General features: G+C 44.4%; 1 protein-coding gene and 1 long non-coding RNA gene across 3 annotated transcripts; one reads left to right on the top strand and one right to left on the bottom strand.

The window, feature by feature from the left end:
• Positions 1-215: 215 nt before the first annotated feature.
• Positions 216-5,122, bottom strand: TOB1 (transducer of ERBB2, 1). 2 transcript variants are annotated; one of them, XM_042966822.1, is made up of 2 exons: positions 4,938-5,122; positions 216-1,560 (listed from the first exon to the last, which is right to left on the bottom strand). In XM_042966822.1, the coding sequence occupies exon 2, from the start codon at positions 1,409-1,411 to the stop codon at positions 374-376; it is 1,038 nt and encodes a 345-aa protein (XP_042822756.1). In that variant the 5' UTR covers positions 1,412-1,560; positions 4,938-5,122; the 3' UTR covers positions 216-373. The 2 variants fall into 2 exon arrangements, with proteins under 2 accessions (XP_042822756.1, XP_042822755.1); XM_042966821.1 differs by lacking the exon at positions 4,938-5,122 and adding an exon at positions 3,505-3,797.
• LOC122233622 lies at positions 4,251-27,565 on the top strand. The gene is made up of 2 exons (XR_006211260.1): positions 4,251-4,677; positions 26,905-27,565. It is a non-coding gene; the product is annotated as an uncharacterized LOC122233622 (long non-coding RNA).

The following is a 27,565-nucleotide window of genomic DNA, read 5'->3' as shown; positions in this document are numbered from 1 at the left end:
ACAATATATATATCCTCTGATATTTTACAAACTTTGTACTAAATTAAATTATACAATTAGAAAAGACCAATAAACCCACTTATTAGTGCCAATTTTTTATAAAAAAAAAATCAGCCATGTCCTTGCTATATCTTAAATACTGTAAGAGGCCATATCTGAGAGTATACTTTAAAATATACAGTCAGTATAAAATAACTTTGTGCTTGGTTGGCAAATGAAAAATGATGCATGTTTTATTTTTGTAACCAAGCCTGAATGTATCCTTACTATAAGCTTAAAAAAAAAAAAAAAAAAAAAATCTCAAGGAGGTGAAAAAAAAAAAATCCCCCTTGGGCCCGTGCATTTCAACTCGTAAGATACATTTTTTCTTTTTCTAGTTAGCCATGACAGGCTGGAATTGCTGGTTAGAATACTGCATGTTATTTAGGCTAAAATTCAAGCCGTCGACAAAAGACTTCTCGTTGAGGCCTCCGTAGGCCGCAAACACATCAAAGGCATTACTGTACTGGAGAGGACTGAGGTTAAGGGGGCTGTCACCTGGGAACATTCCATTGGTACTACTACCTTGACCCTGCATGTTAGGAAAAATAAATTCCTTGGCATTAGGAGAGAGAGCAGAGGCTTTCTGCTGTTGCTGCTGCTGCGGCGGCGGCGGGGGCGGCGGGGGCTGGGATGGCTGCTGTTGTTGCTGCGGCTGCTGTTGGCTACCCAGGCCAAGCCCGTACAGAGAGTGCATTGAGGAAGAGACGGCTTTCTGCTTCAAGAGGTCGTTCACATTCAAGCCGAGGTTGATAGGAGAAGTACGTGCAACCTTGTTGCTGCGGCCGCTATTCTTCATTTTGGTAGAGCCAAACTTGGTGGCAGCAAAAGTGGCAGTGGTGAAGGTTAAAGGCTGAGTGGACCGGGGCATGAAGGTAGGGCTTACAGCAGCAGAGTGACCAAAGGGAGGCGACGGAGAGCTGGACACTGATGAGGCTGGGTCACTGATGGGCATAAAAACCTGGGCCTCTGGGTTAAAGCTGTTTTTGATCTCCTTATCCAACTCACATCCATTTTCATTATTATCATCCACATAAAGCACCTTCACTGGTCCCTTTTCACCAATTTGGTAGGAAACCTCAAACGGGTCGATCCAAACACTAAGATCCTGTGGCAGATTGCCACGAACATCATCAATGTCCAAACCACTCTCTTTGGATGCTTGTTCAATCACTGGGTCCACTTTCTCCCCTATGTGTATACATCTAAACCCTGATCCTTTGTATGGCTTTTCAGGATACCAGTGCCCTTCGTATTTCTTCTTAAGAAGTCTTTCAAGCTCTTCGCCAAAAATGTTGACACGTCTCCTGGGAAGCTTATTGTACAAATATGAGATAATAAAATTTAGTGCTACTTGGATTTCAAGCTGCATAGCTGCTATGCCACAAAGTGAGCTCTGTGTTTCAACTCCCCCCTACACACACACACACACACAAGTGTTCAGTTTGTGGCAGAGAAACAAATTCTCATTCAGAGTGCTGGTATTCTGTAGGTTATCCTTCACCTTGAGTGGTCTTGCTCCTTAAAGAAAAACAAAACAAAACAAAAACAAACATGTCCAAATAAGATAAATCTCAGTCCCACAACCTCTTCTACCCCCAGAGTAACGTTACTTTAGGAAAAGTTTAATAGGCTGGCAAGTCAGAAAAATATAAATAGCACAAAATAAAGGAACGTACAATAGAAAATTGTTTATTGAAGTTCAAAATCTCATGGGAAAACTTAGGATTTACACTTCAAACAAAATTTTCAACCCTATTACTTTTTTTTTTTTTCTTTTCCTGAATACAGTTCTAAAAAAACAGTATCTCTCTAGCGCATGTAGCGTATTTCTTCCCTCAATTCTCACAAGATTATTTATTGGAAACTCTACTCCAGACACCCGTCCACCCACCTCCACACACATATATACCAGTTTTAGAAAGTGATCATATTCCTATTCACCAATTTAGAAGTGAACTTTGTATTTCAATTCATTCTGGATTTATGCTGCTTCAATCTGCTGTATCGTTTAACATTTAGACATTTGAGGAGTTAGGGAAATTATTTTGATTTCCAAAGTACATGATGCTAAAATTAAAAATACTAAATACTAAATGAATTGCCGACCTTGTGAACGATAATTATGAAACAAATTATCCCATATAGCTGCCCTCTTGAACACTAAGGGCATACACTGTAATAATCGAGGTTCTCTGTGCCTTTTCTTTTCAATGTATATTTTTCTAAGTCTGAAAATTTCTCTTTAGCAGCAAGTGCAACAAAAGCAATAATTAATTTCAACACTCTATTGATTATTCTCTTTAAAGGGGAGGGCTTCTGAGTTTTATTCTGATTTTCAAAACCACCTCCCTCCTTCACGATAAGAGAACAGCCGGGGAGGCTGGTACGATAAGGTCGACCTTTAAACGTTTGCTGGATCAGCACTGGGTGGGGAGAAGAAAAGATCAAGGGCAAACAGAAGATATTTGCAAAAGGAATCTATTCGTACACTGAGGCTGATTTAAAAGGACATTTAAAACTCAAGTTGGTATTAATCCATCTGTTCCATGTTCCATATTCGTGATGACAAAGGGAAAGGATCCCCGGCGGCCCACAAACTACACTCTGCAAGCCCAGAGCCGGAGTGCCGGCGAAGGCAGCTGATTAAGCCAAATTGCTTGAAGGTGCAGCCGAGCGAAATTCAGGCTCCGCGGAAGGTAGTTTTAAAGCAACGCCTTAAGACAGGAGTGTGAAGAATTACATAAACAGCCAGTTGGGTCTCATTAGATTTCAGCTCACAGCCCTCGGAGCCCAAGCGCTGGAGCAGCAGCAAGCAGCAGCAGGAGGAGTAGGAGGAGGAGGAGGAGTAGGAGGAGGAGGAGGAGGAGGAGGAGGAGGAAGAGGAGGAGGAAGAGGAGGAGGAAGAGGAGGAGGAGGAAGAGAGGAGGAGGAGGAGAGTACAAGTCTCCTCCGAAAAGGAGGAGGAGGAAGGCCACGAGAAATGGCAAAGCAACCACTCGGGGCCGGGCACCCGGCAGGTCGGGGCGCCGGCCGCTCCGGGTCAGCCGCTCCCCTCCCCCCGCCGTAACCTGACCCGCCGCTCCCGCCCCCCGCCCCCCGCCCGAGGCTCCTGGGACCCGGCCAGAGCCCGGGAGCACCGGCTCCCCCGCACCATTTTCAGTCCCGGCGGCCACCGGCCCCGCGGACCCCAGCGTCCCCCTCGAGCTCGCCGCTCCTCCGGGCGCCCCAACCCCCGATTCCCGTCAGCTCGGCCCGGGCAGCCCTTCCCTGCTCACCCTCCCGGCCCGAGCCGAGACCGACGCGCCGGCCGGCCCCGCCTCCGGGCCCCGGGCGCGCTGGGGCCCCTCGGAGCCGCTCCCCTCCGCGCCCGGGCCGCGACGCCGCCGTCCCCGAGGGCCCCGGGCTCGACGCCGCTGCAGCCCCTCCGCCTCCGGACCCCGCCCGCCGCCCTTCGATACTTACTAGCTGTTTCCACCACAGACCCGGCCGCTGGGCGGGGGAGAAGGGGCGGCAGGGCGGGGGCTCGGGAGGGTCGGCAGCGGCCAGCTGGCTGAATGCAAGACGGCGCCGCCGGGCGGAGGACGGGGGCCTCGGCGCGGGCCTCAGGAACTCGACCCTTGTGGCTCGGGGTGGCGGCGACGGGTCAGGCGAGCGCGCTCGCTTTTCCACACAGCCCGGTGCCCGGCCCAGCGTCCCCGTAGTGCGCCCACTCCGCGCCGGGCCAGAGCTTCGCTCCTTCTGCCGCGGCGCGCGCCCCGCCTCTCGTTTTATAGTCTCCTCCCTGCCCCCATCCCCTCCCGTAGGGGTGCGCGCGCGCCCGCCTCGCGTCACACAGCTCCGGGCCGCGTAACCATTCCCCGCCCTGCGGCCCCGCACCCCAGACCCTCAGCAGCGGCTCCGCCCCTGCCCTGCCCCCCGATGCCATTGGTCAAGTCTCGCCTGCCCATGTCCTGACGGGCGGCGGAGGGCTGAGTGGACAAGGCCACACCCCTCGGGCTCCACGATGGCCAATGAACCGACGTTCTGAAGCCACTGTGGGTGGGATTAAGAGAAAGCTGGGAACGGGATTGGGGGGCAGACGTGCCAGTGAGGGCGACGGTAGTGGGTGGGGCGGCTGACGCTAAATCTGGGCGGAGAGCACCGGAGAGAAGAGGGGGGAGGGGAGCGAGGCAGGTGGCGGGGCGGCGGGGAAGAACGGGAGGAGAGCCTCGAGAAGGAGGGGACAGTTTACAAAAATGCACTACCCGAGTGGGACTGTGGCCCAGGAAAATCCCACTCGTGAACGAGCTACCAAATCGGCCTCCAGTGCACCCAGGAGAGCCTAGAGAAAGGGCGAACTGTGACAGGGACTCGTGCACCCGATTAATTGAATATTAATCACCTCAGGGGCCTAGGCCAACTGCCACCCAGAGAGTGGCAACAGCAGAACCCAAAGCTGCCGTGCCAGGCTGGGGGTGGGGAAGAGAGACCACCTGGCCACACCTCCCGCCCAGGTGACAGTTTAACTGCCTCTGCATCCCACTTCAGACCTCCCCATGCGATCTGGCAGCAACTCGGACGTGGGGTGGCTTGAGACTGTAAGAAGAATCACATTTTATTCCAAAGGTCCCAACCCAGGCCTCCGTGCCAAACTGCGTACGTATCCAAGTATATATATGCATGCGTGTATTCAAATGTATTTGAACATAAATACACACAATAAACACGGTGCCTTCCTGTAATGCACGTTTAAGATAATCTTCGGTTGAAATGTGAGCGGGTAAACAGGGAGCGGGGAAAGAGAGGGACTCCAGGGAGGCGGGTAAGCGCCCTTTTCACAACCTGCAGCAGAGAAATACACGAAGTTACAGTGGGAGTGGAACCGAGCGTCCCTCTCGGCTAAAAATATTACTCACAGGTAGCAACGACGCCTGATTGGCCGCCCTTCTCCCTTAGCAACTAGGCGATTGGCTGTCTGGTATCCAGGAGACAGACGTCAAGCTCGCACTGGGAAAAGAGGAGAGAAAGTCTAGGCGGAGGGATGGTAGGGAGGGGGAGAAAGAGGAGCAATGAATGAAACGCCCGGCGCTTGGCCTTCTCTCCCCGCTTTCCTCTGAGCTCAAGAAGTGCTTCCTGGAAAAACACCAGCTGGGGCTCCGCCTTCGTCTTAAAACTGTGGGGCCTGAACTCTCAACCTGCTATAAGGAACTTAAAGCGCAACTCCCCGAGGAGTGGGGTGTCCGCGGAGCCGGCTGTGTAGACCGGTTGTGCTGTGCCCGCACACATCCGCTTTAGGTGTTAGGCCTAGAGACTTTACGCTTTAGGCCTGTAGCCTTTTTCTCCACTATGACTCCCGTGCCCTCGTGCCTCCATCCCTGGTCCCCTTTAGAAGGAACCGAACTGGTAGAGGATATTTCGGAAATTTCTAAAGTCGCCATTGTGGGGAGTGGGAGTGGGAGGAAGATTGGTTTGTAGAATGGTTTGAGGGAGGGAGTGGTCAGGTGGCCGATTTAATGTTTATTGTACAGATTCCTAAAACTCCTGCAGTCTGTTTTAAGAACATAGAAATTTTACTCAATGCCTGATTTTTTAGTCTTTGGATTTTTTTGTAACAAGGAAAAGTGGGATTTGATTGTGAAAGTATGGAAGCATTTTATTTTATTTCTTGGAAGCATTAAAAAAATTTTTTAATGTTTATTTTTGAGACAGACAGACAGACAGAGTGTGAGTGGAGGAGGTGCAGAGAGAGAGAGAGGGAGACACAGAACTCCAACCAGGCTCCAGGCTCTGAGCTGACTGTCAGCACAAAGCCCGACATGGGGCTTGAACTCACGGAGTGTGAGATCATGACCTGATCACAGAGTGTGAGATCATGACCTGAGCCGAAGTCAGCCGCCCAACCCACTGAGCCACCCCGGAAGCATTTTAAATTAAAACTCCCCTTTCTCTGCATCAAGATATTCTTTCAGTGTTTTCTACTTTTTGCTCAGTTGTAACTTTTTGTTTTCTATAATGAGCATTCCTTCCATTTGTTATAAAAAATGAGTTATTTTTAATTTTATGATTAGCTGAGCACAGAAATTACAGGTAACAAGATGGGAAATTTGGGGAATGGTTTATCAAGTGAAGCACTTCATTTTTCATGTGCTCCAGAGCATAATTTCGCTTACCATTAGGCAAATGATATTACTGTACCAAACATCCAGAATTGCAGGACCATGTGTGAGGTCATGTGTCCTGATTTGTAATTTGGAAAATATATCACTATAATTAGAGGAGCATATTAGGCTTGGCTGAGATTAAAATGTCTAACCAAAGATAGATGAATTGTAATTTTGTCTACCTTATCTATACTTTTCAAGAATTCGCAAAAGGAAGGTACACATTCTCTTTTCTGAATGTCCCCAATCTATAATCCCAGGCTTAAAACTCTAGAGCAGTCGTCTGATAGGTTCTGATTAATTATCAATAGCGGTAAATAGAGTTTTTTAATAAAAAATTTAAATGTCAACACTGTATGAGTTATTGCAGCTCAGCCCAAGGGTATGAGGACTTTTCAGAGCAGGTATAAACACACACACACATGTGGAGGCCCCATGATATACTGGGCAAAGTCCTGAAGGGCAGGTATCTGAATTTTACCCATTTCTATCAACCTTCATATCTCTCATCTATAAAAAGTGTTGGATGACATAATCTCTAACATTTCTTTCAATTAAAATATTCCACATTTAAAACTCAATGCCTTTAAAGTAAATAACATAGTTATTTTCAAAACATAGATCGCTCGGGGCGCCTGGGTGGCTCAGTCGGTTGAGTGTCCGACTTCAGCTCAGGTCACGATCTCACGGTCCTGAGTTCGAGCCCCGCGTCGGGCTCTGGGCTGATGGCCCAGAGCCTGGAGCCTGCTTCCGATTCTGTGTCTCCCTCTCTCTCTGCTCCTCCCCCGTTCATGCTCTGTCTCTCTCTGTCTCAAAAATAAATAAATGTTAAAAAAATTTTTTTTTAAATAAAAAATAAAAATATAGATTGCAAATACAGGGAAACCAGATTCATACTCCTCCAAGTCACGAGGTATAAAATTCCCCTTACACAAGTTTACACTTTAAAGGACCCCCCTCATATGGCTTATTACTATTTAACATTTACTTTGGAATTGTTCAGGGGAGTGGACTGCTAAATGACTATTTTGATTTATGGAGGGAAAAAAAATAAGCGTTCGATAGGAGGCTTCAGGTGATATCGCAACAATAGGTATTCCTCTCTCAGGGCGAGTAATAGTCACTGAAAATCACAGTCTTTGCCTTTCCCCACCTTGCATTCCACAAGATTCCTAGAGCAGTGCCTTACATTGAAGGTAAACGAGTATGTTCCAATATCATTGCGAAATACAGTTCTTGAAAGTGCGCTGAATTATTATCTTCTTCACACACACAAACACACACACACTCCCGCCTTGATTTCTGACAGATGTGTCCTAAACCTTGTAATTCTCATTCTGTTTCTTTGCAAACTGAGGATTACAGGAGAGTCACCATCTCCTGATGTGTACTTATCAAGGCTTATTTTACTTCTAGAGAATCAAACTTTTATCTTTATTTGAAAGTTAGCATACAAGCATGATATCTTTCTCATCATTGTCATTCGTTTCTTGCAGACTGTCATGCGCACTTTAATATTATTGAGAAGGACCAATTATTAAATAATCATTGAGTTATTAAAAACCAAGTAAACCAATTCTCTCCTAAACATTTTTCTTTCCTTTTCTTTTCTTATTTACTTTGAGAGAGAAAGAGAGCAAGAGCAGGGGAAAGAGAGAGAATCTGACACAGGGCTCAAACTCACAAACTGTGAGATCATGACCCGAGCCGAAACCAAGAGTCTGACGCCCAACCGAATGAGCCACCCAGGCGCCCCTTTCCTAAACATTTTTCAAAGGAAGTCACACACTTATGACTGAGGAAACCTCAGTGTGGTTTCCTGTGGCTTCTCATATGGGTTAGTGGAGGAGGGCCATACGTTGTCTAAAAGAGATGGGAACACGGACATTGTAATTGAAAGATAACTAGATAACACTGAACAAACTCATTTATCCTTGGAACAGGCAATCCCACTGAAGCAACTGGGTCCAACAGGAGAAGGTGCCCTTATAACTTGCTTACTCCCTGTTATCTTGGTGAACAACAATCCAGACCAAATCTTTGAATTTCTCTCCATTAGCCAAGGATGAGGATTTTGATCTCAGGCACAGATTACATTTGCAGATTCTGGGAATGATACAGTGTTTATAACATTCTACCTGCAAAGAACACTTATTCAAAGCCTCTGTGAGCTAATAGTGTTAGAATACTTTAAACGTATGAATTCTAGACTTCACCTGTTGTAGCCTGTCTGCTAAGAAAAATGGAAAATGCTCTGTTAAAATGATATGTCAATTTCAAGCATAGATTGCATCCGTTATTACGCAGCTCTCCTTACTCAAACAGAATTACATAACAAAATTCTAGTTTAGAAAAGATACACATGGTCCAACAATATATATTGTATTTGAGAGAGAGAGAACACACACACACACACACACACACACACACACACACACGCACACACACACACACAGCTGTAAGAGCTAACTACATGTTTTCCCAGGCTTCTTTGCAGTGGAATTAGCATTGTGACACTGTTCTGACAAAGCAGTGTAAACAGAAGTCAGTGGGGAGGGTTTCTGAGAAAGCTTTGCTCTTCTTATCAAAGGAACTTATTCCAGTTACTAATGCTACATAACCATCCAGAACTTAGTAGCATAAAACACCCATTTTACTATGTTCTGGGATCCTGTAGGTCAGGCGTTCAGACAGGGTAGAGGGGACCAGATGGCCTTTCTAGGCTCCACAACATCTGGAACTTCAGCTAGGAAGATTTAAACATACAAGAATCATCCGGAGCATATGTGTCTAATAGAACTTTTCTCCAATGATGGAAACAGCCTATCTCTGTGCTGTCTGATATGACAGCCACTAGCCGCAGGTGGCTACTGAGCACTTGAAATGTGGCCAGAGTGACTGAGGAACTAAAGCTTTCATTTAGTTTTAATTAAATGTACGTTTAAATTAGCACAGGTGGCCAGTGGCTCCTGAGTAGAACAGTATGAATCTGTCTGGAGGCTTCTTCACTTATCTGTCTAGTACCTGGTCTGGGACGACCCAAAGGCTGGGCTCAGTTGGCACCGTATTGCAGCGTCTACACGTGGCCTCTGAACCTTCCCTGTGGCTTGGACTTCTCCCAGCATGGCAGCTGGTTCTCAGAGGAAGCACCTCAAGAGAGAGTTTCTGAAGAGCGAACCTTCTAAGAGAGCCAAAATGGAAGTCGCGTGGCCTTTTACGACCCAGCCTTGGAATTCACAAAGCCCCACTTCTGCCATACTCCATTGGTCGAAGTAATCGGAAGCCTGTCTAGATTCAAGAGGAAAGCCCAGAGCTCCCCTCCACCGCCACTCCCACCACCTCCAAAGGGAGGAATATCAATGAATTTGTAATTCAGTAATTTATTCCTGAAGTATAGCTGACTTACAATGTTAGATTAGTTTCAGGTGTACAGCATAGTGATTTGACAGTTACATACATTAGTCAATGTTCATCATAAGTGTAGTCACCATCTGTCTCTACATTTAAGAGTCTGCTTAGTTTGTTTATTCATTTGTTTTTTAGATTCCATATATACGTGAAATCATATGGCATGTGTCTTTCTCTGATTTATTTCACTTAGCATAACACCCTCTAGGTCCATCCATGTTGCCACAAATGGCAAGATTTCAGTCATTTTTATGGCTGAGTTATATCCTCTGTGTGTGTGTGCCTGTATGTGTGTGTGTGTGTATGTGTGTGTGTATACCACATCTTCTTTTTCATTCATCTATCAATGCACACATTTTACATATAAATCTTTAACTACATCTCTGATTATTTCTTTGGGATTGTTCCCTAAGTGTATTTATCAGATATCAAAGAGAAGGGATAGTTTTTAAACTTTTTTTTTTTTGAGAGAGAGAGAGAGAGTAAGTAGGGAGAGGGGCAGAGGGGGAGGGAGAGACCATCCTAAGCAGGCTCCATACCCAGTGCAAAGACTGACATGGGGCTCAATCTCAAGACTGTGAGATCATGACCTGAGCCAAAACCAAGAGTCGGACGCTTAACCAAATGAGCACCCCAGAAGGGATATTTTTAAGGCTCTTAATACATAATGACAACCCATTTTCCAGAAAGACTGTACTATTTTACACTCCCAGTGTATAATTATGTCTATCTCACTACATCCTAGCTAGCATTGACCACTAGGATATTTGTTCTATTCTTGGCTATTTGATAAATAAAATGGTATCTGTTTGTTGTTTTGATTCACACTTCTTTGATCATGTGTAAGATGAATATGTTTTCACATATTTGTCAGTTCTTCGCACTACTCTTTCAATGAATTTTCTAGCCACGCTTTTTCTCCACATTTCTATGAGAGGTCTTTGAATTCTTCCTCTTTAATGCATGTGAGCACCTTGCATATTGTGTGACAAATAGTTTGCTGAACATGATTCTGATCTTAAATTTCATTTTAGAACTTCCCCAAATGTTCTAGATGGTTTTTACTCATTTTATTTTTATTTTTTTAAGTTTTTATTTTAATCACTCAGCGCTCATGACACTGAGTATACTCCTTAATTCCCATCACCTATTTCAGTCATTCCCCACCCACCCCAGCTCCTCTATGGTAACCCTAAGGTTGTTCTCTGTAGTTAAGAGTCTATTTCTTGGTTTGCCTCTTCCTCTTTTTTTCCCTTTGCTCATTTATTTTTTTCTTAAATTCCACATATGAGTGAAATCATATCATCTTTGTCTTTCTCTGATTGATTTATTTCCCTTAGCATTATACTCTCTAGCTCCATCCATGTCATTGCAAATGGCAAGATTTCATTCTTTTTTATGCCTGAAGAATATTCCATTGTCAATATATACCACATCTTCTTTATTCATTCACCAGTCAATGGATACTTGGGCTGCTTCCATATCTTGGCTATTATAAATAATGTTAATATAAAAATCAGGGTGCATGTATCCCTTCGAATTAGTGTTTTTGTATTCCTTGAGTAAATACCCAGTAGTGCAGTTAGTGGATCATAGGGTAGTTCTATTTTTAGTTTTCTGAGGAACCTCCATACTGTGTCTCCAGAGTGGCTGCACCAGTTTGGATTCCCACCAACAGTGCAAGAAAGTTCCTTTTTCTCCACATCCTCACCAACACCTGTTGTTCCTTGTGTTGCTGATTTTAGCGATCTGACAGGTATGAGGTGATACCTCATTGTAGTTTTGATTTGCATTTCCCTGATGATGAGTGATGTTGAGCATCTTTTCATGTGTCTGTTGGCCATCTGGATGTCTTCTTCGGAGAAATGTCTGTTCATGTCTTCTGCCCATTTAAAAAAAATTTTTTTAAATGTTTATTTATTTTTGAAACAGGGAGACAGAGCGCGAGTGGGGAAGGGGCAGAGAGAGAGGGAGACACAGAATTTGAAACAGGCTCCAGGCTCTGAGCTGTCAGCACAGAGCCCGATGCAAGGCTTAAACCCACAAACCAAGAGATCATGACCTGAGCCGAAGTTGGAGACTTAGCTGACTGAGCCATCCAGGTGCCCCTCTTCTGCCCATTTTTTAATTGGTTTATTTGTTTTTTGGGTGTTGAGTTTCAAAAGTTCTTTTATGTATTTTGGATACTAACCCTTTATTAGATATGTCATTTGCATCTGTCTACTCCCATTGCTTAGGTTGCCTTTTAGTTTTGTTGAATGTTTCCTTCGTTGTGCAAAAGCTTTTTATTTTGATGTAGTCCTAATAGTCTATTTTTGTTTCTGTTCCCCTTGCCTCAGAGGACCTATCTAGAAAAAAGTTGCTACAGCCAATGTCAAAGAAATTACTGCCTGTGCTCTCTTTTATGGTTTCAGGTCTCACACTTAGGGCTTTAATCCATTTTGAATTTATTTTTGTATATAGTGTATGAAAATGGTCCAGTTTCATTCTTTTGCATGTTGCTGCCCAGTTTTCCCAACACCATTTGTTGAAGGGACTTTTTCCTATGAGATATTTTTTCTTCCTTTGTTGAAGATTAATTGACTGTATAGTTGTGGGTTTATTTCTGGGTTTTCTATTCTGTTTCATTGATCTATGTGCCAGTACCATACTGTTTTGATCACTACAGCTTTATAATATAACTTGAAGTCCAGAATTGTGATGCCTCAAGCTTTGCTTTTCTCTTTCAAGATTGCTTTGGCTATTCAGGGCCTTTTGTGGCTCCATACAGATTTTAGGATTGTTTGTTCTACTTCTGTGAAAAATGCTATAGGTATTTTTATAGGGATTGGATTAAGTGTGTAGATTGCTTTGGGTAGTATAGACATGTTTACAATATTTGTTCTACCAATCCACGAGCATGGAACATCTTTCCATTTCTTTGGGTCATCTTCAATTTTTTTCATCAGTGTTCTATAATTTTCAGAGTATGGGTCTTTTACCTCTTTATAGAACCTTGATTTCCTTCTTTTTTTTTTTAAGTGTATTTCTTTAAGAGAGAGGAGGGGGAGGGACAGAAAGAGAGGGAGAAAGAGGGAATCCCAAGCAAGATCCACACTGTCAGGGTAGAGCCTGATGCGGGGCTTGAACCTGTCAACCCCAATATCATGACCTGAGCAGAAATCAAGAGTCGGATGCTTAACCGACTGAGTCACCCAGGCACCCCTAGAACCTTGATTTCTTATCTATTTTAGACTTTGTAGCATTTGGCCTTATTGAAAGGTTATTAATGCTTTAAAAAAAAAAAGGCAAGGGGCATCTGGGTGGCTCAGTTGGTTGGTTAAGCATCCAACTTCAGCTCAGGTCATAATCCCGTGGTTCATGAGTTGGAGCCCCGCATCGGGCTCTGTGCTGATGACTCAGAGCCTGGAGCCTGCTTCAAACTCTGTCTCCCTCTCTCTCTCTGTCCCTCCCCTGCTTATCCTCTGTCTCCATTTCAAAAACAACAAATAAACATTAAAAAAAAAAAAGGGCACCTGGGTGGGGCAGTTGGTTGAGGGATGGACTCTTGATTTCAGCTCAGGTCATGATCCCAGGGTCATGGGATCCAGCCCGTCAATGGGCTCAGTGCTGAGCATGGAGCTTGCTTGAGATCCTCTCTCTCTCTCTCTCTCTCACTCTCTCTCTCTCTTTCTCTTTCTTTTTCTCTCTCCCTCCCTCTTCCCCTTTCCCCTACCCCTCAAATGAAATTAAATTAAAAATAAAAAAGGCAAAACAAACAAATCTAGTGATGTTTACTCAATTTCATTTCTCCTCCATCCTTCTGCCACGTGTCACACTGTTTACTGGTAACTACTTGAAACATTCCCTTTTGACTTTGCATGTTCTTGCTCTGGCATAGGATGTACCCAGCATAGCTCCCACTTCTTCGCTATCTCACCTATAGTTGAGCAGAGTAGAAACATTAGGAACTTGAGAGAATTTGTGTTTACGTCCTGCTCTGCCAGGTGTTAGCTGGGTATGGCTGCACTGGGTCTCAGCCTTCTTGTAATGAATAGAAGCACTAACTCCCTCTGAGCTGTGTGAGATCTAATGAGGTCATGCCTGGGACAATGGTTGGCGAGCTGGGACACCTGGGTGTCTCAGTTGGTTAAGCATCCAATTCTTGGTTTCAGCTCAACTCATGATCTCAAGGTCATGAGATGGGAGTTCCTTGCTAGTCATGGAGCCTGCTTAGGATTCTCTCTCTCTTTCTCCCTCTGCCCCTCCCCCTGCTCACATGCTCGCTCTCTCTCTCAAAATAAAATAAAATATAAAATAAAATAAAGAAGAAGAAAATGCTTGGTGAACTGTAAAACCCTAAGTAGATATTAACATTGTTTTCCTTCCTCCTCCCTCCCTTCCTCCTCATCCTGTTCCCCCTCCCCTCCCGACCTCCCCCCTCCTCATCTCCTCCTCCTCCCCCTCCTTTCCTTCTTTTGTCCAATGGAAATTTGATTCAGTTCAAGGAAGAAATATGTGAAAGTGCTTGTAAACTATAAACAGGTATTAGTGACACTCTCTTCTCTCATATACAGTGTCACCAACTCTGTCATTTCCGTCTTCAAAACATCTCTCAGAACCTTATGCTTTGGTGTTTTAGATTGTTATTTAATTCTTAGGTTATCTTGCTTTCCATGTGTTTATGTCCTGTCTCCTATGTTGGATTGATTCCAAGCTTTTTTATGTCTTTGCACATGAACTCTGTAGGACCCTGCAGTCGATCAATATTGACTGACTGATGGCTTTGCTCTGTAGTTGCCTAATCCAGTGAAAGAACACAGACTATGTGAGAAAGGGGAAAGGTACTGAGACTCTAGAGAAGAGGCTGGATAGGCAGAAGCCAGATACTGAGGGCCCTGAGTTAGGAAATTGGGAATTTTGCCTTTAACAGACAAGAAGACATCAAATGATTTTTCAGTAGGGAAATGACATTGTTGGAATTCTGTTTAGAGCATATTTTATTTAGCTCTGAACCCCAGAGCCTAGTACAGTGCTTGGTACACAGGAATTGCCTTATCGGTCTATGTTTAATTGCTTTTATCATTCAATAGAGTATTCTTCACTTGTTCTATTATTTTGAAGACGAAATACTTTGTCTTTTAGCAAGGAAATAGACCCTGTCTGTAGACCAGTATTTCTACCCACCTTGGTACAAAAGAAAAGGGAACAATTCTCTGGCAGGGTATAAGCCCAAAGCTTTTGGTTTCTGGAAAACCTAAAAATTTTCTGTGGAAAATTCTGCTGGGACCCTAGGAAGATTAGTTCCCTCTATCTCTACTTTTTATGTCCGTGCTGGGTATTTTAGACACTATCCATTCCTGTTTCCTCCAGCAACAGTCCTGGGTTCTGTTTGAACATCTACCCTTCTGCCACTCTCCATCCATCTCCTTCTGTTGGGTCCTAAGATCTATGCTGAAGACAACTGGAACATGGCATTGTCCTGGCCACTGTGACGGGTTCAGGGATGGTCACTGACCTAGTTAGGCCAAACAGAATCAGTAACTCTCAATTGTGTTTGAGGTATTGGAGATAAGGACTCTTTCCCATGAAATGTGAGCCTGGAAGCATCCATTGTTGAGGCTGCTGTGGCCATCTTAGTACCATCAGAAGAGAGCCTACTGGAGAACTCAGCTAACACAGGCAAAACATGAAGGAAAACCAAGTACCCAAAAAAGACTTTGAGCCCCTACATCACCTCTACCTGGACTTTCAGTTACAGGCTGTCTAAGCATGGGTCCCCCCAAAGAGCAGAGCCTGACCAAAGGGCTCTGTGCTACCACTTTAACAGGACGTGAAATACTAGGGAGCAGGAGTGAAGGACAAAGGAAATAAAGCAAAGGAGGGAGAACCAACCCAAGGTTGCATTATTGGGCCAGCCACTGTTGAGTACAACTGTTTGCCCCCCATAGACCAGTCCTCCAAGAAGCTGCATAAACTGCATCCCAGGACAATCCATCTGAGAAAAGAAACAGCCAAGAATTTACTCACTAGTTCTCATTTTCCACTGGTCAAAGGGTGTGTACCATGAGCTGTTAACGCTCCCACATTTCTGGGTTTGGGATATTGGAAGACAAGCAAGGTCCTGCACCTCTACGTCAACTGGGGAGTCCTGAGGCAGGAGGCTAGTGACACAGCATGAGCCGAGGAGCCATCAACTTGTTCCCCTTGTGAAGTTAGAGCTTGTGCGGATCTGGTCACAGCCTCTGGAAGGAGAGAAGGTGAGGCTGAGAGAACCTAAGTGGTGCCTAAGAGGCACCTGATACTCCTGAGTTGACAATAAGTTCCTTTTTCGCTAAAGCCAGCTGGGTTAGGTTTCTGCATAAGCAATCTTGTGTTTACAACTCCCATCTCCCCACTCCCTGGGCTGCTGTTAACACTCTCTGCCTGGGCCATCCACTTGACATAAAAGTGTGTGCTGTCTTTGTGGTACTTAACTGCACTGTATTGGTGCATGTCCTATCTCTCCAAGAGATCTGCATGGCCGCAAGGGCGGGGCATAGCTTCTACTGCCCTGTGCCTGTGCCATTCACAGAATGCTTACCGAGTATTTGGCTGAACTGACTCTTTCCTAAAATTCAGCGTTCTGCTATTGGACCTCTCGCATCCCAATGTGCTTTTCCCAATATATGCTGTTGTTTTAACCTGTTAAAAGTTGTCGTTTGGGCGGTACTTACACAGTGAATCACCCCAGGATCTCATGTGTCCAGCAGGATTTGGATTCTAAAGTTAAATCACTGTTCTTCTATTCTCACTATGGTTAATAAGAACAAATATTAAGCGACAGGTAGAGTAGCTCTAAGAGCTTTGATATTGACCAATATAGGAATTCTGGAAGTGAAGACCAGAGAAAACAACCAGAACGGAATAATGAAATCATGGGCAGAAACTGATATATTAATGAGATAAAAAGTAAAGATTTGAATAGTAATCTTGATTCAGTAGATATCTGCATCCTTGTAGGACTCTCCAAGGACAGAGGTTCTTTTCAGATATCCATGAAATAGTTTAAAATTGCCTGCGTAACACATCATGAAGAAAATTTCCGTATTCCCAAGTAGAAACCTTCTGACCCAACAGTCTACGGAACCTTAACACTAGAAATTAACAATCAACATAGCAAAAAAAAAAAAAAAAAAAATCTATTTGTTTGCAACTTTAAAGCACTTTTTGCAATAGCTCTTGGCATTAAAGAGGAAATCAGAACTGAAATTTCTGAAATTTGTAGCTGAATAGGAAATCAAAGCTGAAACGCGGATCACTTTAGACTAATGACAACACAGATACTACATACCAAGTTCTATATGATACAGACCCAGTGATAATCAGAGGGAAATTTAATACCTTAAGCACACTTATTAGAAAATGAGAAAAACTAAAACTAAGTTTTAGTTTAAGCACGCAGTTCAGGACGCTAGGAAAAAGAAGCAGGGTGCCTGGGTGGCTCAACCAGTTAAGCATCTGACTCTTGATTTTGGTTCGGGTCATGATCAAACCCCCGAGTCACACTCTATACTGTCAGCACAGAGCCTGCTTGAGATTCTCTCTCTTCTCTCTCTGCCTCTCACTCACTTGCACTCTCTCTTTCCCTCAAAATAAATAAATAAACTTAAAAAAAAAAAAAGAAAGAAAGAAAGAAAAAGAGAAGCAAAAATAGACCTAAATCAAGTAGAAAGTAAAAATTAATAAAGATAAAATTGATAAAATAATAAACATCAAGTATCTAAAATCAAAAGCTGCTGATTGATAAAATAGATAAAATTTTTACAAGTCTGATTAAAGGAAAAGGACTCCAACTGATGATTTTATTTATTTTTAAAAATTAATTATTTATTTTTTAAAAATAGGCTCCTCACCCAACATAGTGTTTGAACTCACAACCCTGAAATCAAGAGTTGCATGGGTGGCTCAATCGGTTGAGTGTCCAACTTCAGCTCAGGTCATGATCTCATGGTTCGTGGGTTTGAGCCCCGCATCAGGCTCTGTGCTGACAGCTTGCTCAGAGTCTGGAGCCTGGAGCCTGTTTTTTCTTCACTCTCTGCCCATCCCCCGCTCATTCTCTCTCTCTCTCTCTCTCTCTCTCTCTCTCTCTCTCTGTCTCTCAAAAATAAATAAATGTTAAAAAAAAAAAATAGTTGCATGCTTTATCACCTGAGCCAGCCAGGTGTCCCTCAAACTGATGATTTTAGAACAGCGAGTTCATGACCTGAGCCGAAGTCGGACGCTTAACTGACTAAGCCACCCAGGCTCCCCTCAAACTGATGATTTTAGAAACAAGAGAAGAAAGTGATTATAAAAACAGGTTATTGGGGCACCTGGGTGGCTCAGTCGATTGAGTGTCTGACTCTTGATTTCAGCTCAAGTCATGATCTTATGGTCTGTGGGATTGAGCCCTGCATCAGGCTCTGTGACAGCATGGAGGCTGCTTGGAATTCTCTCTCTCCATCTCCCTCTGCACTTCCCCCACTCATGTGTCCTCTCTCCTTCTCTCAAAATAAAGAAATAAACCTTTAAAAAAAGAAGCAGAGGCTATTAAATAATTTAGAAAATACTATGTACAACTGGATTAAATCTGGATGAAAATAGGGAAAATTTAAATTATCTTAATTGACTTAAGAAATAATATCAAACCTGGGGCACCTGGATGGCTCAGTCGGTTAAATGTCCGACTTTGGCTCAGGTAATGATCTCATGGTTCACGAGTTTGAGCCTCACTTCGGGCTCTGTGCTGACAGCTCAGAACCTGGAACCTGCTTTGGATTCTGTGTCTCCCTCTCTTTCTGCCCCTCCCCAGCTCTCACTTCTGTCTCTCTGTCTCTCAAAAATAAAAACACTTAAAAATTTTTTAAAAAGAGATAGTATCAAACCTAAATAGACCACCAACAATAGAAAAAAGTGAAGAAAAAAAAAACTAACTTAAAATTTATCCACAGTGGAGAGCCTGGCTGGCTTAGTTGGTAGAATATGTGACTCTTGATCTCAGGGTTGTAAGTTCAAGCCCCATGTTGGGTATAAAAAAAAAAAAGTAAAATCTACCCACAGAAAAGAAATGAGGCTAGTGTGGTTTTATATGGTAGGATCTTACAAACTCATTCCAGGTGGCTGACATAATGCTGCTACCAAAGCAGACAAACATAGAACAACAAAAAAGGAAATCAAAAGCTAAATTCGCTTATAAACACAGATTTTAAAAACCCTAAATGAAATATTGCAAATTGGATCAGTGTATTTAAATAATGCAAGAATGGTTCAACATTAAGATATTTGTTAATGAAATGTACTACATTAATACACCAAAGAGACAACTTCTGATCATTTCAATTGGTATAAAAAAAATTAATAACATCCAATATCATTTGATGATTGGGAAAAAAACAAAAACAAAAAACCTTCTTATTAATGAAGCAGAAAAGAAAATATCTTTTGGGGGCACCTGGCTGGTTCAGTTGGTAGAGCATACTGTCTGACTTTGTCTCAGGTCATGACCTCACGGTCTGTGAGTTCAAGCCCTGCGTCAGGCTCTGTGCTGACAGCTCAGAGCCTGGATCCTACTCCAGATTCTGTGTCTCCCTCTCTCTGACCCTCCTCTGCTCAGTCTCTCTCTCTCTCTCCCAAAAACAAATAAACATTTAAAAATTAAAAAAAAAAAAAGAGACTACTTAAGTAAACTAAAAAAAAAGAAAAGAGAATACATCGTTAACTTGATAAAGTCTCCATCAGGAACCTACAGCTACAGCAAATGCTAAACTGAATGGCAAAGTATTAGAAACATTTTCTTCAAGGTCAGGATTGAGATAAACCGAGCTGATACTATTTGTTATTAGTAAACAAGCTTGGAGTACCTAGTCATTGTAGTAAGATGAAAAAAAAGAGGTACATATCAACATGAAAAGAGACAAAATGGCATTATTTCTAGCTGATGTGATTATTCATTCAGAACCTCCAAGATCAACACCTTAAAAAATGATTGTGGCTTATGAAAGAACCTAACAGGGTGGTAAATCAGGAAGGAAACATATACACCCAGAAAAAGCTAATAGCTTTCCTATTTGTCAGTAATAATAAATTAGGAAGTATGATCAAAAAGGTTATGAATCATATTAATAATAAAAACTATAAGGCACTCAGAACAAATTATCAAAAAATATACAGGACTTACTATGCAAAAGCTATAAAACTTTATTAAAGTATGTATGAATATTGAATATATGGAGAAACAGCTTATCTTCTGAAAATGATTTTTAAAACTCAGTATTAAAGAGATATTAATTCTCCTCCAAATTAGTTCCTATTGACATTCTAGCAGGACTTTTTATGGATATGCTGATTCTGAAATTCATCTGGAAGAGTAAACATACGAGAATAGCCAAGAACATTTTGAAATAGAAGAATAATGCAAGGAGTACCTCCTGTTATATATCAAGACATACAACAAAGATAACAAAGGTTATAAGAACAAAAAATGAGGGGCGCCTGAGTGGCTCAGTTGGTTAAGCGTCAGACTTCAACTCAGGTCATGATCTCGCAGTTCGTGAGTTCGAGTCCTGCGTCTGGCTCTGTGACGACAGCTCGGAGCCTGGAGCCTGCTTCAGAGTCTGTGTATCCCCCTCTCTCGGCCCCTCCCCTGCTCATGCTCTGTCTCTCTGTCTCTCAATAATAAGTAAACATTAAAAATTTTAAAAAAGAAAAAAGAATGTTTACAAGAATAAAAAATGAGGTATTGATGTAGGAATAACCAAAGAGGTGAGGAAACAGAACAGAGAGCCCTGAAGTATATCCTGTATAAATAGGAACTTAGTTTATAATAATGATGGCAGTTACAATTTATGGGGCAAAATGGTATTGAAACAATTGGTTATCAATTTTAGGAGGAAAAAGTTATGTCACAACATGCACACAAATTATAGGTGGTTTAAAAATCAAAACATTTCAAAGCCTATAAATCAACAAGAGATACATATAAAAATATTTTTATTTTTCGCATCTTGAGTCAGGGTAGGCCTTTCTAAGGAAGTCCCCAATCCCAAAGGCCGTAAGGAAATGATCAACAGATAGACTACAGATAGATTTATCCGTTGATAAGCAGATTAACAAACATTTAAATCTTTGGTATAACTAAAGAAACCATAAACTACATTAAAAGACAAATGGCCAACTGAGAGAAACTTTGCAACCTAAGCAAAGAGCAAAAGACTGATACCACAATATATAAAGAACTTCTACAAATCAACAACTGAAAGATATAAACTCAATGGAAGTTGCCCAACAGTAAAATGGAGTCAATTCAGTGAGGGAAAAAAAGCCCAACTTATTAATAAGCACATAAAATGACAATCTCATAAATAACATGGGCAACAAAAATGAAAACGATGAGATTTTTTATCTTATCCACTGGTTTGATGACACCCCAAATTGCTAATTGCTAATTAATATTAATATTAATTGTCAATGCTAATAGCATTGACAAAAGAGTGGGGAAAAGGATCTCTAACAGGAATTCAAACTGATTAAGTAGGAGGGTAGGAGTGAGCACCGAGGCCATTTTGTAGTAAGAACCAAAGATCTATCTTTAAAGATACTTTACAGATAATTACAGTTTAGAATTGCAAAGGAAATGGAAACAACTTAAGTGTCCGCCAACAAAGGGTAGTTGAATAATGTTGATCCACCTTGTACTTGAAAGCTCCCGAGGAGGTGGACCCATACTGATGGGGGAAGATCATGTATGTACCGGGCACTGTTCTCCATGTTTTACGTCTATTTAATCCTCCCAGAAGCCCAATGAAGAAGACACCATAATTTGAGCTATTTCACAGACGAGGGAACTGAGGCACGGTGGGGTGAGTCGTTCACCTACACAGGTGGTTGGCAGAGCTAGGATTTAAACCCCAGTGATCTGGCCCCATAGCCTGTGGCTTGACCATGACCCTAAATCCTGCTTCCATATGACTATGATATACTGGGAAGAAAATCAATCCACAAATATTGAACGATCTCATCTTTATTAAAAGTGGAAACTGGGGCACCTGGGTGGCTCAGTCGGTTGTGCATCTGACACCTGATTTCGGCTCAGGTCATGATTCCAGGGTGGTGGAATCAAGCTCCATGTCCATGGTGAGCGTGGGATTCTCTCTCTCTCTCTCTCTCTCTCTCTCTCTCTTCTTCCCTGCTCAAGAGCTGTCTCTTTCTCTCTCTAAGATAAAATAAAATAAAATAATTTTTAAGTGGAAACATGTTTTGGTGCATGGGAAAAAATATTTACATTTAGATAGAGAACTTTGGGGGTGTTGGAACGGGCACTTCATTTTGACGCCATTCTTTATATATTGCTGGAATTTTTCACAGCAAGGAGTCATTTTTGCAATTAAAATCATATCATCTTAAATATATTTTAATATATATTATGTAACATATTATAAATAATTTATATATTCTTTTTTTAATGTTTATTTTTGAGAAGGAGAGAGCGCATGCACACACAGCAAGGGAGGGGCAGAAAGAGGGAGGGAGACACAGAATCTGAAGCAGACTCCAGGCTCTGTGCTGTCAGCGCAGAGCCCAAAGCGGGGTTTGAACCCACCGACCGCGAGATCATGACCTGAGCCAAAGTCGGACACTTAACCAACTGAGCCACCCAAGTGCCCCTAATTTATATATTCAAAATACCTTTATATTTGGAGCTTACTTCTTTGTTTATATGGTGAGGTTTTTTTCCCAGAAAAGAACTATTAGTTCAAACTATTATCTTGCAAAAATGAGAACAGAATGCTATGCCCCACCTAGCTGCCTACGTTCCAAAAGCGTTTATTTATCACTTAGGAAGGGATCTGATTTTTGTGTATTTGGGAGTACCTGTTAGTTACAAGAATTCTGTGAATAGTCTGGCTAAAATGGCTAGAACTTAACACCTGACATATTCCCTAATAGATTTTCCCTTTTTGTTCCCTGGTGTCTGGACTTTCCTTGCACAAGCTCTTAGTAAGATTCTATGCTGGGTGCAGAGGCTATAAGACTGAGGAAGTCCCAGGCTAGTGGGGGCATAGACGGTTCCCAAGTCAGAAACCAGGGAGCCATCTTGGATACCCCTTCTTGCTAACCTGCCACTGAGCCCCTCAGTCTGACCTCCTACCTGTTGATTTGGTCCACCCACCACTGTCCAGGACACAAGCACCTCTTTCCTCGACCACGGCAGCAGCCTCCTGGGGCCTCTCCGGCCTTCACTCCTGCCCCATTACCTACCACCCCACAAGCAAATCAGACATGTCCCCATCCCTCCACCCCCACCAGGCTAAACCCATCAGTGTCTCCCATTTCTCACAGGAAGGGGACCAGAAACCTCACTGCGGTCTGCAAGGCCCACAGCCCAGAGTTAACACAACCTTCCTCCGCCTTCTTTTACTTCCTCAAGCTTACCAGCTTCCCTCCCGCCTTGGGGCCCCTCACCCCACCCTGACCTCATTAACCTCTACTTAGCTTTCAGCTGTTATTTCACTTCTTCACGGGAAACTCCCAACCCTCACTGGTCGAGCTCTTTGCCCCCATCAGTCAATAGCTGTCTATAAGGCTGTCTATTAGGTCCATAATGGTAGGAATGGTGTCTGTTTTGTTCCCTGTGGTATCCTTGGAGCCAAGCACAGAGCCTGGCTCACACAGGTGCTCAGTGAGCACTTGTGGAAGGAAGGAAGGAAGGAAGGAAGGAAGGAAGGAAGAAGGAAGGAAAGAAGGAAGGGAAAAAAGAAGGAAGGGAGGAAAGGAGGGAAGGAGGAAGGAAGGAAGGGAGGGAGGGAGGGAGGGAGGGAGGAAGGAGAGAAGGGAGGGAGGGAGGAAGGGAGGGAGGAGCAAATGAATGAGTGATGCTGTTGAAACACCAGACAGAATATGCTGAGGCTGTCTTTGCCTGGGCGGTGAGGGAGGCATTGCAGAACAGAAGGAGGCCTTGAAGGGTGGGCATCTCTTCACAGGCGGGGAGGAAACAAGGACATTTCAGACTCAGGAGCTGCAGAAGGCTGATGTAGACCCCTGTGGTTGTCACGTCAGAGCGAGGAGAGGCAGAGACAAAACTGGCCAGCCTGGCTAGAGTTCTGCATACCAAAAAAGGATCTAAACTTTCTTCTGTAGGTAATGGGGGAAACTGGGAAGGTTGGTAGGGAGTCCCTCCCCACTCCCTTGCCTTTCCCACCCCCTCTTCCTTGCTTCCCTTCCTTCTGCAGACAGGGAACCATGCCTCCAAGTGCCGGCTAGCACGCTCTTGGTTGGGAAGGAAGCAGCAGGCGTTTGGAAGGGACGGTGCTCAACGGACCCCTTTTCCTAGCCCTGTCCCCAGATGTACGAAGCAGAGCTAGCATAGTAGAAAGAGAGATGCTCCCCAACGCCACCACCTTCACCCAGAGAGGTGTCTGGGAGCCCCCCAAGCACCCAGGGCCCTGAGCCCTAAGGGCAGAGGCTAGAGGGAGGAGTTAGGTCAGGTTGAGACTCATTAGCGAGAATGACAACTTGAAAGAGCCACTGACGAGTGCCTGGGGAGGGTCCCTGAGGGTCTGGCCCCGTCCAGGGTTTCTTCTGCGCTGTTGGCTTTGCCTCACTCAGGGCAGTTGAAGGGTTGATTCCAGGGATCCAGCTCTGGGACACAAACAGGTTCCACCTTCTCCCAAGCCAGGCAAAGTCACCTCTCTCTGAACAAGGTTGCTGAGTAAGGGGGCTCAGGGAGCCACTGAGGTCCGAGGATTTGCAGCCTCACCTTGAAGTTCCCAGTGTTCCAAGTGAGGGCAATGACTCCTGCCCAGGGTGGGGGTCAGGGGAGGCGAGTGCCCGCAAGGCCAGGATGCCACCGTGTCCATGGACATTTCAAACATTTCAAAATTTCAGAACTATGGGAACGACTGGCTTCTGTGCTCCCCAGCCTGTTCTTTGGATCTGAATTTGCACTTCGATTCAACAGCATTTATGGGGTGTCTGCTCTGTACAAAGCCCCATGCTAGGCTCTTAGTCACAAAGGCGAGTAACTCATGATCCCTGCTTCCAAGAGACTTGCAGTCTAGTGAGGGAAACCACATTCAAACAATGTTTTGTCATCTTTGGGATCTTTGTCTATTTTTTTCCTCCAGCACTCTTTTTTGGGGGTTTGGGCCTGTTTGGTGTGGCTACAGAGAAGGTTAGATGTGCTTCGGAGTCGGCATGAGCCCCTGGGAGGAAGAGAGCTTCACTACATCCTGACCACTTATCAACTCTACTGGCCATTCTTTTATAGTGGGTGGCGGGGGGGGGGGGGGGGGGGGGGATGGGAAGGCAGCCATCTTTCCAGGCCCTGCTGATGTCTCTAGATTTTGAGATTGTTTCAGTTAGCTATTGCCGTGTAACAAAGCACAGTGATTTGTTTCTCACCATGCTGTGGGTTGGCCGTGTGGGTGGTCCTTTTAGTCTCAGCTGCAGTCACCCGCGTGGCTACGGTCACCTGACTTGGGCTGGGGGGCCCAGTGCGGCCTCATTCACACATCTGGCCGTTGGTGCAGCTTGTCCGGTCTCCAAGTGGCCTCATCCACTTGGAGTGGCCTCCAAGGGGCGCTCTCAAGGTTATGAGAGGGTGATAGTAGAAGCTGGAAGACCCCTTTAGGCCTAAGCTCCGGACTTTTCATGTTATTTCTGCCATATTCTGCTGGTGAAAAATGTCATGAGGCCCATCCACATTCAAGCGGTGGCAAAATTGACTGGACTGCTCACTGTGGGGGAGCAGCAGCACCACACAGCCAAGGGGTGTAGATAGAAGGAGGTGCCATTCATTGGGGCCATTGTTCGAACAATCTAGAACACAGAGGCCTAAAAGATATAACGTATCAAGCGTTTGCTTCAGGACAGCCGGAGAGAGAAGGTGTAAGTCCCTCTTCTCTGCCAGCATCTATTTCCATGATCTTGGAAAGGGTTCTGTTATCTTTTGCCAGCACAACGTGGCCTACGGGATCCAGTAGGCTCTGGGTTCCACAGAGCCCACCAGACTACATAGCACCATTTGGCTGACCCCCTCGAGTTGTCCTCACCAGGCCCCAGTGGTGTGCTGGTAAACTAGACTGGGGTAGCCGTAGGGTCCTGATTTGTAGCCAGTTTCTCGGGTGCAAATACCCCTCCCACAGCCAACTGCAAGCTGCCAATGTGACATCACCGAATGAGGAGTTTGGAATCAATATGCATAATTGAGTTTTGGCCCTTCACAAGCCAGCTGCACACCTTTTCCTTATCTCCGAATTTTCTAGAAAAAGCGAATGTGGATTTAAAAAGAAAAAAAAAAAAAGCAAAACCTTTCTCGGTGCTGAAAGAATAAAATGCGTTACGAAGACAGAGTCTTGTTCGGGTAGATGGGGATCCCCATAGCCACGAGGCAGGCCGTGGCAGCCCCTGAAACTAGGCAGGGTCTAAACACACCCAGTGAGGGCGGCTGGGTGGCTCAGTCGGTTAAGCGGCCGACTTCGGCTCAGGTCACGATCTCGCGGTCCGTGAGTTCGAGCCCCGCGTCAGGCTCTGTGCTGACAGCTCAGAGCCTGGAGCCTGTTTCGGATTCTGTGTCTCCCTCTCTCTGACCCTCCCCCGTTCATGCTCTGTCTCTCTCTGTCTCAAAAATTAATAAACATTAAACACACCCAGTGATGTCTGTGTGTGGGCATAGATCATTTCTGAAGGGGCGCTCACCTAACAGATAGTGGTTATTTCTGGAGCTGATGGTGGGTGGGGGTGAGGGACCCTGTCCTGATGTATTGCTGTACCATCTCCACTTTCTTACAGTGAACATGCGTGCAGTTTATAATTACATAATTAAAACCACAGAAGCAGATACAGACCCAGCAAACATTAGAGACTGATGTAGATAAGACAGGGAATTTGCCCTGGTCAGGGACGCAGCCGAGACAAGGACCCAGGTCTCCTGACTTCTGCTTCAGAATGCTTCCCCACAACCTTCAGGCTGCCCCCACTCTGTAAGCCACAAGTTGGGAAGAAAGTGATCATTCTGACACCAAAAGCTCACGGAGGTTGGGAGAACCTTACCCTGGGAAAGTGGACACAGCCGGAAGGCAGCCTGCTGGGCGTAGCTTCAAGGCTTGGTGGGACACTGAAAGGCAGTGCCGAATCCCTTGGAGACGTTCCCTCTAACCTCCAGAGGAGGTCTGAGCCCCCCACTACCGTCAGTCAGCAGTGAAGTTGTTGTTTTTTGGGTTTTTTTTTAGTTTTGTTCTTGTTGTTGTTAAGAGTTTAAGTGTTTCTTTGATTTGTTTTCCCCGTTCTTGTGTCCTTTTGCTGAAACAACCTTCAGGCTTCAATAAAGCAAGTACAAGGCCAACCAAATTCAGCAGGAAAACAAGCGTCAAGAAATTAATGAAAATAACACACCAAGAGCACCCTTATCTTGCAACGGGGAGACATTTGTTTTCAAGGAAAGTTCTTGCTGGTGTTGTTTAGGATGAGTGTGGGAGAGGGGTCAGGGAGAAGGAGCCCCAGCAGAGCAAGACAAAAAAGAAAAGAAAAAGAAAGGAAGAAAGAAAAAGAAAAGAAAAAACCTCTCTGAACACAAAGCAAGGTGGTTGCATGGTTGGGATACCGACTCACCCTTGGCTCAGAGCCGTGTTCAAGGCCGAACGGGACGTGTTTGGAGACCCAGTGGGGAGATTTCTTTTCTGGTCTGGACTGACCCATATGGGCCAAACCACCCAAGCCCTTGGAGGTGAAATCAGTTCAGCCCAGCCTTCAGGCTCGTTTGGAAATAGTCTGTATTTTCGATTTCATTTCCAGTTCCATGGCCGTGTCCTCCCCCTGTGGGGGTGAAGGCTCCTTGAGGGCAGCATCCTTGTCTCCTTTGTCTTGGTGTCTCTCAGAGTGCCTACGGTGGTAGTGCATTCTTGGCAAGTGATCAGTAAATGGGTATTGAATGGAGGAATCAAATTCAAGGCAACAAATAAATACATGTGTCAGATGGA

Source organism: Panthera tigris, chromosome E1 (assembly GCF_018350195.1).
Source record: "Panthera tigris isolate Pti1 chromosome E1, P.tigris_Pti1_mat1.1, whole genome shotgun sequence".
Classification (NCBI taxonomy): Eukaryota; Metazoa; Chordata; class Mammalia; order Carnivora; family Felidae; genus Panthera; species Panthera tigris.
Note: the sequence above shows the minus strand (reverse complement) of the source record. Positions and strands in the feature narration are given on the sequence as shown.

Bases quoted from the DNA above. Each gene is read 5' to 3' on its own strand.
- TOB1 (XM_042966822.1), bottom strand. From the start codon at position 1,411: ATGCAGCTTGAAATCCAAGTAGCACTAAATTTTATTATCTCATATTTG.